Raw genomic sequence first — 19,534 nt, 5'->3', positions numbered from 1 at the left:
ACCAATGTATACTCCCCACCATAACTTATGGAAGTGAAACTTGGGCACCCACCAAAAGAATGGAAGGGAAGCTGAAAACTACACAGCAAAGAATGGAAAGAATTATATTAGGAATCAGACTATTAGATAAGAAGAGAAACACATGGATTAGGCAGCAAACTCAAGTAAAGGACATTTTTATCAAAACTAAAGAACTAAAATGGTCTTGGGCAGGACACATAGCTGGAAGACATGACAGAGGGACAAAGAAAATAACAGAATGGTACCCAAAAGGAGCTAGAAGAAAAACTTGGAAGACAACGACGGAGATGGATAGATGAAATTCATGAGTTCGTGGGTAGTAAATGGATGTCCATTGCACAAAAATAGAAGGAACTGGAAAGTTGCTGGAGAGGTCTTCATCCTGCAGTGGATTGAAAATGGCTGATGATGATGTTCTGTTGCAGTAACAAACAAGAACTCGTGTGCAAATGTTACTTTGACCTACATTATCAGAGAAATGCATGTATTTATTATCCTTCCCCCCCCCCAAACTAGCAGTTTCCCTGAACCTTTAAGGTATCCTCAATAATACTGGCAAAAACTCTTGCACCTCCTTTGTTTAAATGTATCCCATCTCTACAAAACAGATTCCTTCTACCTACAGGTGCAGGCCAAGCTGATAGAAATTTCCTCCCAAAAGCCTTGCAGAGTCCTTCAAGTCTTGAGTTAATCCACAAGGCTTTCAGCATATAATCCCTCCTATTGCTGACACATAGACATTGTGACCTAACTTGTGGCATTTCTTCGGCAAGGTCCTATATTTGTCTAACAAATCATTGATTGTGTATGCTTAAGGTCATTAGTCCCCACATGAATAATAATATTCTCTTTACCCCCTCTTAAAATCTTACAGTCTGTTGGTGACATCATTAATAGTTGCTCCTGGCAGATATACCCTGGTTCTAGTCCACCTATCCTTATTACAAAAAATATTTCCCTTTTCCCTGACAATGGAGTCTCCTAACAGAACTACATCATTTTGAACCAGATTAGTTTGCACTTGGTTATTCTATTCTGTTGTTTGGATCCTTTAGAATTGACTCTTCTTTTGTATCTTTTGTTTCCTTTTTTTTTGTATCCCAATAATGTAGCAAAAATATAAAAAGCTTTGATTTATTTAAACTATATACACCATAGGCAATGGGGTCCAAAATTTTGAACCGCATTATGACTCAGTGTTTTATCGAATTTACATAACAGCACATAAACTTACCGAGGTTTGACTATTAGAAATCACCAACCTAAAGGATGTAACTACAAATAATGATTGTTATACATGAATGAGCAAATGTAGATAAAAAAAAATGTAGCAATCATATACATTCTTTGAATGCCAGAAATAAAGATTTCACTCAAATTTTTTGTGATTTTATTGCTAAGAACAAAAATTCACACACAACCAAGCCAAAATGTGTAAAGTTCCAAAATACCCGCACTCTATCATCATCAATTTAAAAAAACAAAACAAAACAAAAAAAAACAATGATAAGCACCTAAAGATTAAGATTGTGGAAATAACAAGACATGCATTTTGACATTGAAATAACTCTGATATAAGTACTTGATGGAGTCTGCATAGTACTTGATTACACTGTGGTTTTTTAAATAAATGAATCTAGAGTTAACTGCTTCGTTGTTGCCTGTTTCTTTTTTTTTTTTTTTTTTTTGTAATTTCAATAATTGATTTCAAATGAAGGATATGAATTATATCTATATTCTCTGATTCTAGCCATTGAAGTGCAGTTTCTATGGCTGCTAGAGCCTCTGTTAGATTAAGGGGAGGAAGTGGTGTGTCATCTTCCTCTTTTCACTGCTGTGGCAAGATGTGGCATCAATTTGGGCCTGGAGACAGAGCATTTGGTGCAATTGTTTGGTTACTTAAGTGTTCATAATTAGGAAAATCATTATCAATATGGATCCAGTCATAAATGTCATGACCACCAGACAGCATAACCAGTTCCTGATAAATTGCATTTGCATTGTCAATATCCTCTTGAGTAAACCCCTCACACTTTTACTCTGAGTCACACGCTTCTTCCTCATATTTTTCTTGTTCCTCTAAGTCAGGTGCAATTGCAAATGCATCATGCAAATCTCACTCCCAATGCCTCTCAACTGTAAATGGTGATATGGTTCCTCATGCCTTCTCTGCCAAATCAAAAATACTAACCAGTGTGTGCTTCTTCAGGCATTCTGTTATGGATATGTCCTCATCAATTATTTTTTTGATTATATTTTTACTGTAGTGCATCTTGAAGGTTGATATAATGCCTTGACCAAAAAAGATTGGATCTTTGAGGTTGTATTCTTTGGCAAATAGCTCACCTTTATTTTACCATCAAGGCTTATGAGGTTTTCTGCAGGAGGGTGAGCAAGATAAGTGTCCAGCAGCAAAAGTACTTTAGGTTCCATATTTTTTTCTTTCTTAAATGAGCATGTGCAGATGGCACAAAAAGTTTATGATTCACATCACTGAACTTGCCTTCTAAAACTGTAGTTCAATCAATAAAGTAAAATAAAGACAAAAATAAAAATAAAGTATAATAACACAAAGACAAATAAAAATAAAAGTAAAATAAAACAAAGACAAATAAAAATAAAAGTAAAATAAAATAAAGACAAAAAATAAAGAGAATTATTATTTGATAATCTTTGTGAATTAGTCATGAGTGCCTCCAAACTGATCTGTATTGCCTAATACAAAGGCAAACAAAGCATTAAGATGGCTGAAAAAACAAAAGAAATTAAAAGTGGTGTTATAAAGTTTATTCACAGGACATCATGTTTACAGATACCAATTGTGCTAATCACTCCATGAGGCTTGTGAAAAATCAACAACTATAAATGTTCATCAAACTGGAAAATGCACTAGAACAAATCATGAATCAATCAAATTTGAAGCATGTGAAAGGGGGGGGGGGGGGTAGACTTGATGAACACTCAAGTTCTCAGTGAATAATCTGTTGATCTTGAAAATAAAGATGCCTGAATTGTCTTTACAAATATACTTCAGAGCATATATATATTTATGTTGATTATTAAAACCATAAAAGACTCAGATAATCACAAAATAGGACTATAGCAAAGAAAAAGAAATAAAAATAAAAACGACTAAATTAGAAGACATAATAAACATCAGTGCTATCAGTCACATTTCAGAGAAAAGGTAAATGCACAATGTTTAAATCTTGACTCTGCCTATCAAGCAGCACCCAATAGCTAAGTTATGCCCATATAACCACAGAATCATGCAGCAACCAGTGATGCAGCTTTAAATAATCACTTATATAAATCAATTATCTATTTAATTCAAACATATCTAATCATGGCTCACTGCTTGAGATAAATTATATCAAGCCATAATACATCAATTAATGATAGTCAATTGGTGATCAATGAAATTTGTGCGCCATGGCATAAAATGGTGCAAAAATTTTTTTGCAACAAAAAACTATCACAACGAAGCTGTCTTTAATAACTCTTAAATTAAATTGTTATTCTTAACAGGTTTTTAAATTAGTTTAATTATTAATTAAGTAATTAACATTAATTAATTAACTGACTGCAGAAATGCTTTATTCAATAAGAATCAAAATAAACTGCTGAAAGTATATAAGGCTGTACAGTTGACAATTTGAAGATTATTAAGAAATATTCAAGAAAAACAGTCTTCAGGTCATGAGAAAGATACAAAAACTAATAGTCTACAGGATTTTTAACCAGACTCTTCCAAATGATGACACTAACAATATTGTTCCACAGAGGTACTTATCTTAAGAAAATAATTCCTTATTTAGAAAAGAGTTGAACAGAAAGAAATTTTTGAAAACATGAGAACATAATCCTTTTAATTTAATTTGTTTAACTGAATAATAACTTACTTGAAATTTTTTTTGTTTTTCCTTCATTCATAACTTTCATAACTTCTTCTGGGCTTGTTACATATTTTCCAGTGACACCCTGCAGTAATCAAAATTTATTCATGAATTCCAGTAAAAAAATACTAGGAATGGATATTCAAAATTGCTTTATTTCAAAAGTAAAAACAATTCATTTATTTATGCTAGGACTTCCTAGGAATATAGAAATGATTGCAATTTGAACTGAATAACTTTCACTCTCTATTTTTTCTTATTATCATGTTATTGTTATAGCATTTTGAATACCTGATAAGTTTTGTTTTAATGTCCAAGCTTCAGATGAATAATGTTCATTAGCCTTTTCAGTGATACATACATGGATCTACATTTTTCATATCTAGATCTACATATGTACCTCATGAGTACATATGTAGATCTATATTTTGAGAGTCATTTCAAATGATATGTTCCTTTAATGTACAAAGTGTCTTGAAATTTTTCTACTATGTGCTGTTATCTCTTATCTCTGTTTCCAAGTAATTATAGACACAGTTTATAATAGATGGCAGCATGAAAATAGGTTTGAAAATTGGAGGAGATTCTGATTTGGATTAAAAAGGGCAAAATTGAAGAATTTCTGTAGAATTTAGATCCAGAATTTGATAAAATTGAATTAAGTAATACATAGATATAGAAGATAATGTTGCATCAAAAAATTAACACTGGGTTTTATTTACAAATTTTTGATGATTTTTTTATTTTTTAAAGATATAATTTGATTTTTGACAATAATCTGACAATGATTTTTGGTGCAATCATTTTACTCTAGCATTGTGCAATGTCAGAATAAGAATATGTCAATATTTGAAAGCATTAATGTATAAAAGTGTTAATTTTACAAATTTTCAAAATTCCAAGAAAAAAAATCACTCCATAGAACCTGTCACCATGTAAATTTACTGAAAAGGCCCAATTTCGTTTGACAAACTCACTGCCGAAAGGGTTAATTAAATAGCTGATATGAACACTTTAAATCAGCAAATAAAATTAGTGATAGAAATACTTTGGTTGTAGTCAAATACATAATCAGGAATTTTTGGAAAGAAAGAGGTAAACTGATAAAGTTAAAATAAGAAAATAAAGAAATTTCTTTAAAATTTTTATTTCCTTTTCTGCAAGCAGTATGCACCCTGCCATTACCCTTTCATGAGCAAGTTTCCTTGAGTATGTGGGGGGCTCTCTGTAGTGAGTTTTTGATGGGAGGGGTGCTATTTTACTAAAGAAATTCATTCCATTCATTCTGTGGAGTGAGGTTCTTTATTATATTCTGAAATTTTGAAAAAATGAAAACTTTAAACACATGCTTTTAAATATTAGTTTCTTTAATTATAAGGTTCTTTAATGTTAAGTTTCTTCTTTTTAAATTGTCAAAAATGAATTCAGAATTTAACAAGAAGAAAATTCATAGAAATCATTAAAAACCTCATAATTATAAAAGAAACATGCATAACTGTCTTTTTTTAAGCAATAATATTCTCTACCTCTATTTATGTATCATTAAATTTGATTTCATCAACTTCAGGATGTTAATTCCAGAGAATTTTGGCTGTTGTAAGTCAAAGAACAAAATAAAAACAAAGTACCAAAATAAAAAAACTATAAAATCTTTGTATAAATTAAAAGATAATTACTAAATTAGATTTTTATCTAATCATTATTGGATTTTTGTAATTTTAATGTTCATTTTTTAATATGTTTTTATTCAAACATAAATATGTTTGAATGTAGCAGCCAATTAGATTATAAATATTACCTTCACATATGGTAATCTGTTTTTGTCCTCATGAATTGAAAGATTGGTTTTAGACACTAAAAACAAAAAAACATAAAAAAAAGGAAATATATTAGAAATTTTACAATTTAACTTCAAATTTATAAAGTATATTTGCTCTTGGCATGGAACTATTCTGGGATATACTCAGTATATCCCAGAATAGTTCCATGCCAAGTGCAGTACTCAACATGTTATATCCTGAGACACTTCAAGGCTGTGTGAAGCACTTAAAAGTGGTTCTCAGTGGTCTTTAGTCTTATTCAGGTTAAATAACCTAAAGAAGACTAAATAAAATCTATTATTTTCTAAAATACTGAAACATACCCACTTTTAAAGCCAACTTTTTTAAACCCACTTTAAATTTTTTTTAATTAAAAAAAAAAGATAAATAGATAAATAAAAAGACCAATAAATTGGTTCACAAATAGCCAATTAAACTCATAAAAAGTGTGACATGAGTCCATATCACTGGAAACAAGTCGTCATTATTTCTAAAATTAAAATCTCAGCAGTGTAATTTCATTTTTTTCAGACATAAACTCCCTTAACCACAAATTCCCTGAAGAAGCATTACTTTTAAACAAACAACATCAGCAAAGGGCTAATCTGTTATTTATTCAAAATATGAGACACTGCTATAAAAGCCTGTTTCAGAAATTTAGTCCAAACTTTATTATATACTTTAATTTAAATTGATAATGTTCTTTAAAATGACTGGAAAACAATGTATACTCACCATCTAAAAGATCTCTAATTTTGTCTAAATATATTTCAAAATAAGACACCTGAAAATAATTATAATTTAAACAAATTACTCTGAGTGGTATCTTTTTTCTTTCGTGTTTCTATACAGAAAGCCATAAATAAGAAATAAAAAATCTGTAATTTAACTACAATAAGCAAAAGTCAAATTTATTTTTCATAAAATGGTAAATTAGAAGTTGTTTGGTAGGCTAATTCATGAATTAGAAATTCATGAATTACCCTACCAAATGTTCATTCTGGACTTTCTCTTCTTTCAACACATTTCTGAATATACTTCAAAGAGATTTTTCACTTGAGTGACTACTGAGACAACAAAGATTACTAAATCTTTAAAATCAGTTAACTATGTTTGATTTTTCTTGAAATTTTATTTTATTTTACAAATCCACACAATAAACAGTCAAATCTGGAAGGGAAAAGATAAGAATTCTTTTCTATGACCAATAAATTGGCAAACAGCCAATTAAGCCAGTTTCTTAATTGGCTATTTGCCAATTAAGCAAAAAATTAAGCAATTTTGCATAAAAAGTATATAATGAGTCCATATGACTGGAAACAAGACTTCATGATTTCTAATACTGTTCCAATAACTAAAAAAATTACATTTGTATAAATTTTTTTCTTTTATGCCCTACTGTGAATTTATTTCATATATTTCCCATATAACAGATATAATCAGAATGATTCACAAAGTGATAAGAATAAGAAAATACATTTATAGAAGTAATTCTTGTGACCACTATGAAGGATAATTAAACAAAAATTGAATCTGCTAAAATGCAGCATCTTTTGCTTTTTAGCAAGATAAGGAATAATGAACTTGATAAAAATTGAAACTAAATTTATTAATTTGGTAAATACTTCTTAAGGAAAGAATAAGTTCTCCTAGACAAGATTGGCGTTAAAAATTGTACAAAGATTGAAATTAGGACTGTACAATTAATACAAGCAGTGTATAAAAAACCACAGATTGAAGAACAGGAAAAAGAATAAAATAACAACAATGAAGTTTAAAAAGTTATGACTACAACAATGCAAGTCATAACTAAACTGACCTTCATGAATCACACTGACTTACAGTGCTTCTATGAGTTATCTTGGTATTGCATTACAAAAATGAAATATTCATTGTTGTCCTTCATTTGAACTAATATCAGTTTTTAGAACAAACAAACAAACAAACAAAACAAAATACAGTATATGGAAAACATCATTAAATTAAATGATTTTCTTTTATATAAATACATTTTTTTTATAAATTAAATTAAATTTTTATATAAATTAAATAACTTCTGTTATTTTTCATTTGGATAACACCTTACTAGTTTTCATTATTTACTTTAAACAATATCGCAAATATAATAATACAGATGTTCAGATATCTGTTCCTAATTAATTATAATATACAAATAATTAAAAGAAATGGAATTAACATGAAAGACACAAGTATTTGACTGCAGTTAGTAGTCAAACACTTGTGTCTCATGTGTCCACAACTGAAGTACACAGTCCATGATCTTCGCAAAAAATAATCTAATGTGATATTTTATGCAACATACTCAGTGTTACAATTGTAATGTCTCTTTTTTGGAATTTTTGATGGTGCTTCTTTATTGAATTTTGTAAGGAAATATGTTTACACATCTTTCAATATCTTACTCATGTGTGCATGCACGTGTGTACACATGCACAACACAAAAACTGTTTTAGCATTAGCAGAGGCACATGATGCAAGAAAGAAAGCTTATACAACATCAGCCAAAAAAAAACCTTCCTTTCACCCATTCATTTGCTCCATAAGTGTCCAGTTCTTCCTTGAATTTATTTAAGCTATCAACTTTCACAATGACAGATGAAAGTGTGTTCCAGCAATCAACTACCTGCTGGCTAAAGGCAAATTTCCACACATCTATTCTAACTGTCTTTCCTCAATTTGAGTTTATGTCTCGTCAGGTTCGTAATCTGAGCATGAGTTTTGATGTACGAGTACCCCTACTACCCCATTCTTCAATACTGTATGAACTAGTATCAGCCACCTGTAATAAGTTACAAATGCATGCTAGATTCTGATACAATATGGTATGGGATAACAGGACATTTGATACATCATATACTTATGAAATATAAAACCATTTTCAAATTTTAAATTCTTACCTTAATATGAAAATCAGTATTGTTTTCTAGTGAATGCACATGATTAAATATATCTTTCACAATCCTAGAGATAATGCCTTCTTCATTGGGATTACCAATTACACCCTATGAAATAATACAATAGGAGAACAAATTAAGACTATTTGCTTAATTTCTAAAAAATTTCATATCCAATATAGTTTATCCATTGAAAGATATGGTTTAATGCAGAATGGAGATAGCTTGCAAAAGGAAACTTCATTGTGTTGGTTTTTACATGGGTTATTAAGCATGAATAACAATTACCTTTTAAACTGACAATTTTTAAAATATTTTTATTTTAATTTTAGATTTAGAGATAACAGATGTTCCATTACCTCTTTGTGGGATTTCTTCAATGGATTTAGAATTAAATATCATTATAATTAATGTTATAAAGAATGAAACAGCACTGTTTCAAGGAGGTGGGGACTACATATATGAAGAGCTCTTAATGTAAGCTTTTGACTAGACCTGCTTTTACTCTGACAGATTGGTTGAAGTTGTAGTTAGGAACCTACTTGTGTCTGCAGGTTTTCTCTGGCCTGAAACTACTAGCTTTTCATTATCTATCTGAATGGATGTCTTAAGAATGGTAGGGTATTGTTGATACCTCTTTCTAGAGTAAACTGCATATTGTTGTTCCTGCTGTGTATGTAATTATGGAACTCTTTCAGCTCATCTTGGAGCCATATATACTAGAAATACCATATACAAAATGGAGCCATAACTTAGGTTTATATGGATAGTCTTCTAATGTGGTGGTCTCAAACTCTGAGACGTATATCTCTGACAGAATGGGGGAGGAGGTTACCCATACATAGGCCCTTGTATTGTTCATAATAAAGCTCCCATACTTGAAAAATGACTGACCCATTACGTGGTCTATTATTTTCAGGTTATCTTCTGTTGTTAGGGGTGTGAGGTGGCCTGCATTGATGTGGAGGTTTATTTTGTGGGTTTTGAAATAAAAATAAATAAATACTTAATTGTTATCCCAGCTTAATAAACTATTTCAAAGCCAAAACAGAAGTGTTTCCTTTTGCAAGCTATCCAATTACAGCAAACTTTATAAAACCTAGCACTTTACAATTTGCATTGCCAAGTGCTGGATTTTACAATTCCTGTTTCTTTTAAAAATTACAGATTTCCAGGTATTCATATAGTGATTGTGTGAGCTGGTGACCAGTTTGACAGCTGAGTGAAGAGAGAAAGAAAATGCTTAGTGTGAGTACAGCTGGAAAAATGTATACTTCATTAAATTTATAATTAATCTTTTCCATAAGCAGCAACTTTTTTAATTCCACACAACCATGGTTTCTTCTGCCATTATATTATTACTGTCATGATGAGTCACACAGCATATCAGCTGCATGACAAGTTACAATAGCAACAAAAAAACAAACTTGTTGATCTTTGTTATTACATGTGAGAAACTGATTGAGTTTCTCACATGTAATAACACATGCTCAGAGAAATTCAATCAGAGAAACTGATTGAATTTCTCTGAGCTAAAGTTTTTTTTTAAGTTCTTACTAACCTTCACTCTGAGAAGACTGACTACTCTGCATACTGAAAAGACGGTGATAATATACTTGCCTCCTATTTAACAAGCCATGCTAAAATGTATGACTATTTTTGAAAATGCATGACAGTTTCCTGTCTGGTACTAAATAACAATTTGCACTAGGCAGTGAGTAGTTACATATAGGCTAAACTAGTTATGCATTATAAAGAATGTGTCATTCAAAATGAAAATAAATTAGAAATCATATACAGACTGAAACATGGCATCAATGTCCATACCATCCCTCAGAATTGGTTTCCTCCCTAAGAGCACTTGACTTAAGAAGGTGATTTTTCTAAACAATGTGTGTTTATTATAGAGAATTTTTTTCCTTTATCAGTTGTTTATGAGGCTTTAAAGGAAAAACAAATCCAGAAATAATCCAAATAAAAAGTTTCTTTACTGATTGTGCAGAATCAAGCAAGTCAACAATCATGATTAACTGGTCAACTGCAGTAATTATCAGTTCAATCTCATTGTGACACTCGTTTACTGACGTGCTCAATTCAAAAGAGAATTGTGAAAAAAAAAATTGGCATTATTATCACTGAAGGCTAAACAATAGATGTCAATTTAGAATATTTTATTTATATCTATACTACTTAAATTTTCTAAACTCACTGAAAACATCCAGCAGAGGTAGATTTCCTAACCTTTCAAACAAATGAAAGAGATTAGAAGTGTTAAAGACTAACGAACTCAGCCCTAAAATTCTTCAAAACCAGATAAGGTAAGTAAAAATGATTCATTATATCTATTTCCTTCTTAACAAATGATTTTCCTTTTGCAGTGAATTTTTGTAATTATTTTTATTTTCTTATTTTATACAAATAATTTTACATTTATAATCTGTATTACCATTTCAGCCAGAGGAGTTTTTAACTCTTTTATTGCAGCAGATAAACCAGTGCAACATGTAATAATGGGCAATACATTTATTATGGCAGTGTATGATCTTCAACTCACAATGGGCATGCTAGAATCTGTATACATTACCCCAAGACAAGCATTATAAATATGTACTGTGTGAATTTTAATCTGTGAAAATAACTCAGATATCAAGAAATAAACCATTCCAACAATTTAAATACCATGATAAATATTTTTACTATACTGACTGGATCATTTAGCTGCATTCCCTTTGGTGTAACCCAATGATCCCTACAAACTTTGGGGAATTCAATCTGCAACCAAGTCCCGATGCCTTTCTTCCCATACTTCTCTTGTCACCTCAATAAGTGAACTGTGTGCTGTCCATATTTAGCTTTAATCATGTCTTTAAATGAGAAGATTTATTTGTGGGCAATAATCCATCAAGAAATAAACTATTCCAACACTTTATGCACCACAATAAATATTATTTATCATAGTGTATAAATCGTTTAAATATTTTATTTCTTGATGGATATTATTTCTACCTGAAATGAAAATGTCTCATTTAAAGACATGGTTTAAACTCCAGTACATATTTTAAGAAACTGCATTATTTCTCTGTGTCCAATTTTTAATAGCTCAATAAGTGTTTCAAAAACAGCCATAATAAAAAAATATATAAAATTATATATTAAATATAAAAAATATATATAAAATTTCATAACAATCTGTTCACTCAGAATGGACTGTTACATGCAGATGGATGGATGGACATGCTAAAACTAATAGAATTAATTAATCACACTTATATGAATACCTCTAAAAATTAATTTGCAAAGCGTAAATTTCTTATTTACATTGAAGTAATGAAAATAATCTTTTGGAGAGTATTCTCAATTCATATTACTAGCAGTAGCAAACACAAATCAGAAAGTCTTTACAAATGACACTATAAAAAAATAATATCATGCATTAACATTCTTACTAATTGCTTATGTGTGAATTTGTATAATATATTATTCAAAAGTTAGGAAGGAAGAGAAAAATATTTTGTCTTTATTTTGAAATAACTATTTTTCGGTCTCCTGAATTTTGAACTCCAAGAATTTTACCCTATAAATGAAGTGTCTGCTTTTTTTCAAACTAGAAACTACCATTGCCTTTGCACAATGTACATAATAATAAAATTCTTTATTCATAGAAATGTAGGACACAATTCCCACTACAGGCAACCAGAGGAAAAATGTCAAAAACATGTCACCCATCTTCACACTTTGCTGTAAAGCTTATAAAAAAACACAGCCAGTGAATGTTTGTCACCAGCTTGGGTGGAACGCAGTTCAATTTTATATATAGAGGGAACTGCATCAAACTCCCTCAAAACAGTTAAAACTTGATTACATAATTAATTATTAATAAATATAACTTAAGTAAAGTGGTAGTACAATTAATTATGAATTCATCTTATTTTAATATCTTCTTGCCATCCTCACTCTTACACAGCAAAGCTTATTATAAACTAAGAGTCAATGAATGTTCACCACCAACATATGTGAGTAATGTAAATTTTATATACCGGGTTGTTATAAAATGTTTCTCTATTCAGGAGACGTTAGTGTCAAAACAGTTAGAGTTAGCGCTGTGAAAATTGGTGGGTATGTAATTTAGGGTAAGAGGAAGCAATCTGTAGAATAAAAAAAATTAGTTCAAATTTCCTCAACCAGGGGGAAAAATGGCACTGCAAATATGTAAAAGTTGTCATTTACTTAAAGACACGCTGCTTATGCAAATGACATTCTGTTATATAAAAGCAGAAAGGCCAACGCCACCGTGAATAACCATTATGGCTCTTACAAAAAAGGAACGTGCTCTTTTAGTAAAACTGTTCTACCAGAATAATAGTAACACTAATGCAGCACTACATGAATATCAGAAACTTAAAGATTGGCATAAAGGACTTTTGATGTCAGTGGGGCTTTGAAAACTAATAAAGAAATTTGAAGCGACCGGGGAGTTGGGTGTAATTTCAGGCAGGGGACAACCACGTATCGGAATGGAGGTAGTTGATGAAGTGGAGATTTAAATGGTCAGAATGCAAAACACGACCAGTCAGTAGTGCCAGAGGTGTGTCAAGAGACTTGAACCTTTCTTGGTTTACTTTACGTAAAGTGTTTCGAATAATTTTATGCTGGTTCCCGTACAAGATTTACGTAGTGCAAGAACTAGTCTTGTGATCAGCAACAACGAATAGACTTTGCTCTACGATTTCTGGCTCGTATGGAACTTGACGATACATGGGCTCGAATGACCCTGCGGTCAGATGAGGCACATTTCACTCTTCATGGGACTGTAAATGCACCTGCTGAATATGGGGAACTTCTCATCCATATGCTGTGTATGAAAGACCACTACAAAGTCCATACATTACAGTATGGTGTGCATTCACAACAGAGTTTATAATTGGACCATTTTTCTTTGAACAGTCTACACCTCATGGCCCCATAAGGTGTACAGTAACTAGTGCACAGTACTGTGCTGTTCTAAGGGATCACATTATTCCCGCTCCACAAGTAAAAGCAATGCTTGGAGACTGTAGTGTTCATGCAAGATGGTGCTTCTCCCCACATTGGTCGACAAGTGAAGGAACTGCTCCGTTCAACATTCAGAAATGATTGCATAATTTCTAGAGACTTTCCGCAGTTCTGGCCAGCCCAATCACCAGATCTCAATCCCTGTGATTTCTGGCTATGGGGATACCTGAAAGACAGACTTTACGGTGGCAGCATACAGATGCTTGTCGATTTGAAAGCAAGCATTAAACAGCATGTAGCCAACATCCCCAGTGAGATGTTACGTGAAACTGTGTCGCACACAGTCCTCCGTTTTCAGAATGTTATCTCAAGTGAAGGAAAGCACATAGAACAATGGCTGTAGATTTCTAAGTTCTGATATTAAAATTTAATCCTAAGTTAAGTATTCCATCTCATGTTTACAATACCAATTTCTCTCCTGGTGGCAAAAATTTGAACTAATTCTTTTTCTTCTACAAATCGCTTCCCCATACTCTAAATGACATCCCACCGATTTTCACAGCACTATCCCTAACTGTTTTGAAACTAGGGACTCCTGAATAGGGAACTTATTTTATAACCACCCAGTACATTATATGGGAGGGGAAATGAGCAAACATTGCAAGGAAATTTACACAATTTCATAAATTCATAAAAATAATGTATATCAAATAATAGAATTAAAAGAAAAAAGGTATTTGAAAAGCTGACCTGTCATAGAAAAAATTAAACAGAATGGGAAAATAATCAACTTTTAGTCAACATAGTGACCTCTACAGAATTGCACAAATAATGTTGCCTCGTCTCTTTAGATCTGTTACATAAAACTCGCTGTCTTGAATCTCTAACACAGCAGTTCCCAAACTGAGGTCCGTGGACCAGTTCCAAGGGATCCGCGAAACAACCCTCTGGAACCTCTCAAATTATTCGTTCTATGTATAGCAAATTGATGATAATTAAAGTTATTATATTATTTATGTAAAAATAAAAATAAAGTTGAGTTGTTTTAAACATAAAACTTTGAATTTTCTTTCAGAAAACCCAGTGTTCATATGTATATACACACACACAGAAACATATGCATATATAGAGGGGGTCTGAGAATGTTTTTTTTTTATTTTTGAAGGGGTCCGTAAACTTTTTTTTCATTTTTGACGGGGTCCGTAGATCTCAGTAGTTTGGGAACCACTGCTCTAACCAATCCTTGACTGTATGGATAACATCATCATTCTACTGTACAGAAAAAAGGCAGTAAAGGAAGTGACCATATCTGGAGGATAAGTGGACAATAACAATTCATAACCTAAATCACTGATTATCTCCACAGTTACCTGAGCCCGAGGATGTGTAGTATATTTGCTATGTATTGTAATCCAATCCAATGTGATCTTTCAAAATCAGGTCATGAAGAAACATTAATGTTTCTTGTGGTCACAGATGGTCCAGAACTGGGTTTATCTTTGGTGACTCTATGATCTCTTTTGAATTCAGCAAGTCAGTTTTGATGCTACTGTATCACAAACAAATGCTGTGTAAATGTTCCTTTCCTTCATATTCTCGTGGATTTTCTTTTCAGACAATCTTTTCAAAAAAAATATTTCACTGCTGCACAATTCTCTTTTTTTTATGAAATTATTGGTTTCACAGAAATTACTTTTTTTAAAATGAAAAATAATAATAATACTTAGGATATAACTCTAAAAATTGGAATATATGCATATAAAATGTGCACAATTAATATCACATTTATTTTATTTTCAAATAATTGAATATATGGTAGGTGTCAAGAAACTTTTAAAAAGCAGAATTCATTAAAAGTACAATAGAACATTTAGAATTAGGGATATTCCATAATACTGTACTGTACTTATTATTATATGATACTTACTTCCATGGTATAAGTTTTTCCACTACAAGTCTGCCCATATGAAAATATTGTACCATTATAGCCCATCATAACATCTGTAAAAAATACACACAATTTCTTTAAACAGTATATAACATAATTTCAAAATGGTTTTATTTATCTACATTTCTTGGTGTGCTTTAGTAATTTAGGTATGATGATTCTAAATATTACCTTTCTTTTTGCATGGCATCAATGGTTTATGCGATGAAAAAAATGCAATAATAACAATGATACTATATTGGATTCAATAATAATATTTAACATCTGTACAGAAAACAGTATTAATCTTTGATACAAGTTAATAACAAGCTAAAAAAAAAATCACACATTAAAAAGTAGAAAGCTGCCTTGGGTTAATCAAAAAAAAATTCCTGAAAAATGTACAGTTGAATGTCTTTTTTTTGTCTTTTGTGACCAGCGTGATCATAATGAACCAAGAACTAGATATAGTCACCCATGATGGCTTCATCCCACCTTCCTTGATACCTTTTCTCCACTGACTCTATGTCCTGGTAGAATCTCTCTCCATGCTCATTATTAACATCACCCAGATTTGGCCTGAAAAAATCTAGGTAGGAGTGCAAGCAATGGAGCATGATTTATATTCTGCAACATATTTTTCCGTAACTTTCAATAAACTTGTCAACAAGTTCTTTGTAATTTTTACTATTAATGTTACCCAAAAAAAAATCATTCATTACAAGGAGAAATGAGTGCCACGTATTTCACTCAGCATCAGTCATTCTGTCTTGCAGCTCTTTTGAAGCCAACGTCTGCTTAGCCTGTAGACCAATATGCCACCTTTCAATTTTGAATCAGACAATTTTGGAAACACTGAATGCTTGAAGGTGTCACCTCAACAATCTAATGCATTAACAAATTGTCCAATCCCCTCTTGACACAGAATGGTGGAAGAAAGACTTAGTGTCATGGAACCAAGGGAATGTTTACTGAATTGTCTGCACCAGGTGGGAACTCAATTCTGGCAGCGCATTCTCTTCCCTTCTTGTGTTGTACTGATTCATTGCCCTGCTATCCCAAAGGCAGAGAAAGTGAGGGAACTTAGCAAAACCACCTTGCAAACCCAGAAGGACTGCCAGCATTTTGAATTCCCCATTCACATCCTATTTATACTGGTCATTTAGATGTAAGTAAGTCCAATACTGAGTAATCTAATTTGTGCTTACAATTAGAGAAATATGTCCCTTTACTTGAACAGGCTTCAAGGTGTAAACCCAAAATTCTTTTCTGGAAGGTAGACTGGGAATTGGCAGGCCTTCATTGTGCCTTCATTAATAGAGGATGGTATTTAGGAATACACTACAGCTATTCAATCCACAGACTTTTTAAACTTTGATATATTCATCATACAAAAGTAGAAGTCATTGTAATGGTTTGTGAACTCTTTCCATATTCAAGTTATAGCAAAAGGCATGAATCAGGAAATAAATTATTCAAAAACTTTATACACCACAACAAATAATTTTAATAAATGAGCATCATGTTACAAACCCTTTATCAGATCCTTATTCACATGCACAGTGAGTTAGAACAAGGATTACAAAATTGTCTTTCTCGAACTGTTGACATCACGTCATAAGAGGCATCACCAATCCAGTGTCTAGCATTCTCATAACTCCTCATTCCCCAGCACCCCACCATGCTCCATTAATCCCTACTTAATTTTATTGCTAAAAGGCACATTCTATAATTCTGCTACATCTTTTCCCTTGTTTCTATTTAAAGCCACCTGGCTAAATTTTTTAATGTAAAAAGCTTCTCTTATTTTTTTTGCTTTTTTTAAAGTCTCTTTCCTTCCCTATTACTACAAAGTTTCTATCGCTATACACCTGAATACATTCCAATGCATATTCTGCCAATTCTATATTTGAGAAATAACCAGAGAACAACTTATACACTAGGTTGGAGCTGAAAGGTATCAGCAAGAAGAGACTTGGGGGTTTGATACAAGGAGGTTAGAATGCATTATAAGCAGGTAGCCAGAAAAGTGCATGTTGTCTTAGGATTTGCTTTCTCTTTGCATCTAGAGGAGGAGGAGGAGGAGATTATAGCCCCATTTATATATGTCAGTTGGCTGACTTCATTTGAAGTACTGCATTCGGGTCTGGAGGCAGCATCTGGAGAAAGACAGTGAGCTCTTCAAGAGATTTCAATGACAACTTATTTGGTGGAAATGACAAGGGGAAGTCCATATGAGGAGAATGAAGAGGTGGGTAGCAGAGGCATCTTCTGGGGGACAGTGGGAATCTGATTGAGGCACTCTAGAGAGGATCAACTATTCATTATTTTATCCATGATTGTTGTAATTTTAAACGCTTAAATGAGACCAGGTGACACAGACTTGAAGAAAACTAATAGGCTGGATCTCATCAAGTGAATAAACTGCCTCCCTGGGTGGTCAAGGTTGATAATCTGATATTTAAGGGATAGTTCAGTTGCAGTAGAATACTGCAACAGGATCTAGAAAAGTTAGGTAGATGGGCTGAGAAGTGGCAACTGAAGTTTAATATTGACAAATGCAAAGTACTGCATATGGGTAGCAGTAACCCAAGAGAAACTTACCAACTGTGTGGTACTACACTCAGGGAGGTGGAGAATGAAAAAGACCTGGAGGTAATTGTGCAGTCTATATGAGGTTCTCTGAGCAGTGCAGATGGGCTGCCAGAGCAGGTCATGGAGTATTGTCAATGATATATAGGAATTTTGCTAGCAGAGACAAGGAGGTGATTCTACCCCCTTGTATAAGGCAATGGTCAGGCCACACCTTGAGTACTGCATAGAGGTCTGGAGGCCTCATTTTAGGAAGGATATAGAGTTGCTAGAACGAGTATCGAGAAGGGCAACAAGATTGGTGAGAGGAACAAAAGGGTTCTCTTACGAAGAAAGGCTTAAGTTCTATAAGTTGCAGCATCTGGAGACTAGGCACCTGTGAGGTGATCTGATTGAGGTGTACAAGGCCTTGAATGGTTTGAGCAGTCTCAATGCTGATGGTATACTTCCACTTGCTGATATTAAGAACCTGAGGGGGCATAGATTCAAATTGAGGAAAAACAGTTGTAGAATAGATGTGTGGAAGTTTGCCTTTAGCCAGCTGGTAGTTGATTGCTGGAACAGACTTCCATCTGTTGTTGTGGAAGTTGATAGCTTAAATAGATTTAAGGCTGAATTAAATAAACATTTGGAGTGACCAGATGGGTGAAATGAGAAGTGGTTTTTTTAGCTGATGCTCTATAAGCTTGCTTTCTTGCATCATATGCCTAAACTAATGCTAATGCTAATTACTGGACAGTTAACTATATGAGGAGAAAGCATATAATTTGCCTATTTTCTTATCTACTTTTTTTTTTCTTTCTTTTTTTTTTTGCCAGTGCAGAATAAGCCTCTGGCTTCTTTGCACTGTATGGCTATTACTAATACCAATTCTATAGCATTCCCTTTGGTACATGTTTGTTGTGTTTATCTATGCATATTTCAAGTCTTCTTCCTGTCTCACCTATGTATACCTTGCCACATTTACACATATTTTTATATACTATATGCCTTCTATTATGCTCTGGTATCAGATCATTGAACCAGCTCTCTATCATATTAATCAGCTTAGCCCTGAGTTAGAATGAGCAAAAAATTGCAATTCTTCTGTGTGTTAAAGTTTGAAAAATTAGCAAAAAATAATTTAAAATAATTATTTTTAAGAATTTTTATGTAATCTTTATTGTCAATCTTTTCTGAACACAACTGAATTCATGTCTATATTAAAACCATATATTTTTAATTAATTTTTGAAATTAAAACTCCCTTTAAACACTATGCACTTCAACAACCACTGCAATTAGACACCAGCTTGTCAATAACAAGAGTGCTCACTACATGAAATGTGAAGTGTGTGCATCAACAATTTGATTCCTGATGCATCAATGTCAT

The 19,534-nt window shown here is 32.4% G+C and overlaps 1 protein-coding gene across 1 annotated transcript in view; it reads right to left on the bottom strand.

Annotated features, from left to right (window-relative positions):
- The window catches only part of LOC150090676 (kinesin heavy chain-like), a 201,913-nt gene that overhangs the window by 111,676 nt on the left and 70,703 nt on the right, over window positions 1–19,534 (bottom strand). The window contains exons 3-7 of the mRNA XM_090368489.1: window positions 15,572–15,645; window positions 8,656–8,760; window positions 6,473–6,521; window positions 5,716–5,771; window positions 3,924–4,002 (exon numbers count right to left, since the gene is read on the bottom strand). Coding sequence (XP_090224615.1) covers window positions 3,924–4,002; window positions 5,716–5,771; window positions 6,473–6,521; window positions 8,656–8,760; window positions 15,572–15,645 — 363 coding nt within the window. The remainder of the gene's footprint in view (window positions 1–3,923; window positions 4,003–5,715; window positions 5,772–6,472; window positions 6,522–8,655; window positions 8,761–15,571; window positions 15,646–19,534) is intronic.

This window comes from Mastigoproctus giganteus, chromosome 1, assembly GCF_048544385.1.
Source record: "Mastigoproctus giganteus isolate SK-2022 chromosome 1, ASM4854438v1, whole genome shotgun sequence".
In the NCBI taxonomy this organism is placed as follows: domain Eukaryota; kingdom Metazoa; phylum Arthropoda; class Arachnida; order Uropygi; family Thelyphonidae; genus Mastigoproctus; species Mastigoproctus giganteus.
This window is presented reverse-complemented; position numbering and strand designations above follow the sequence as displayed.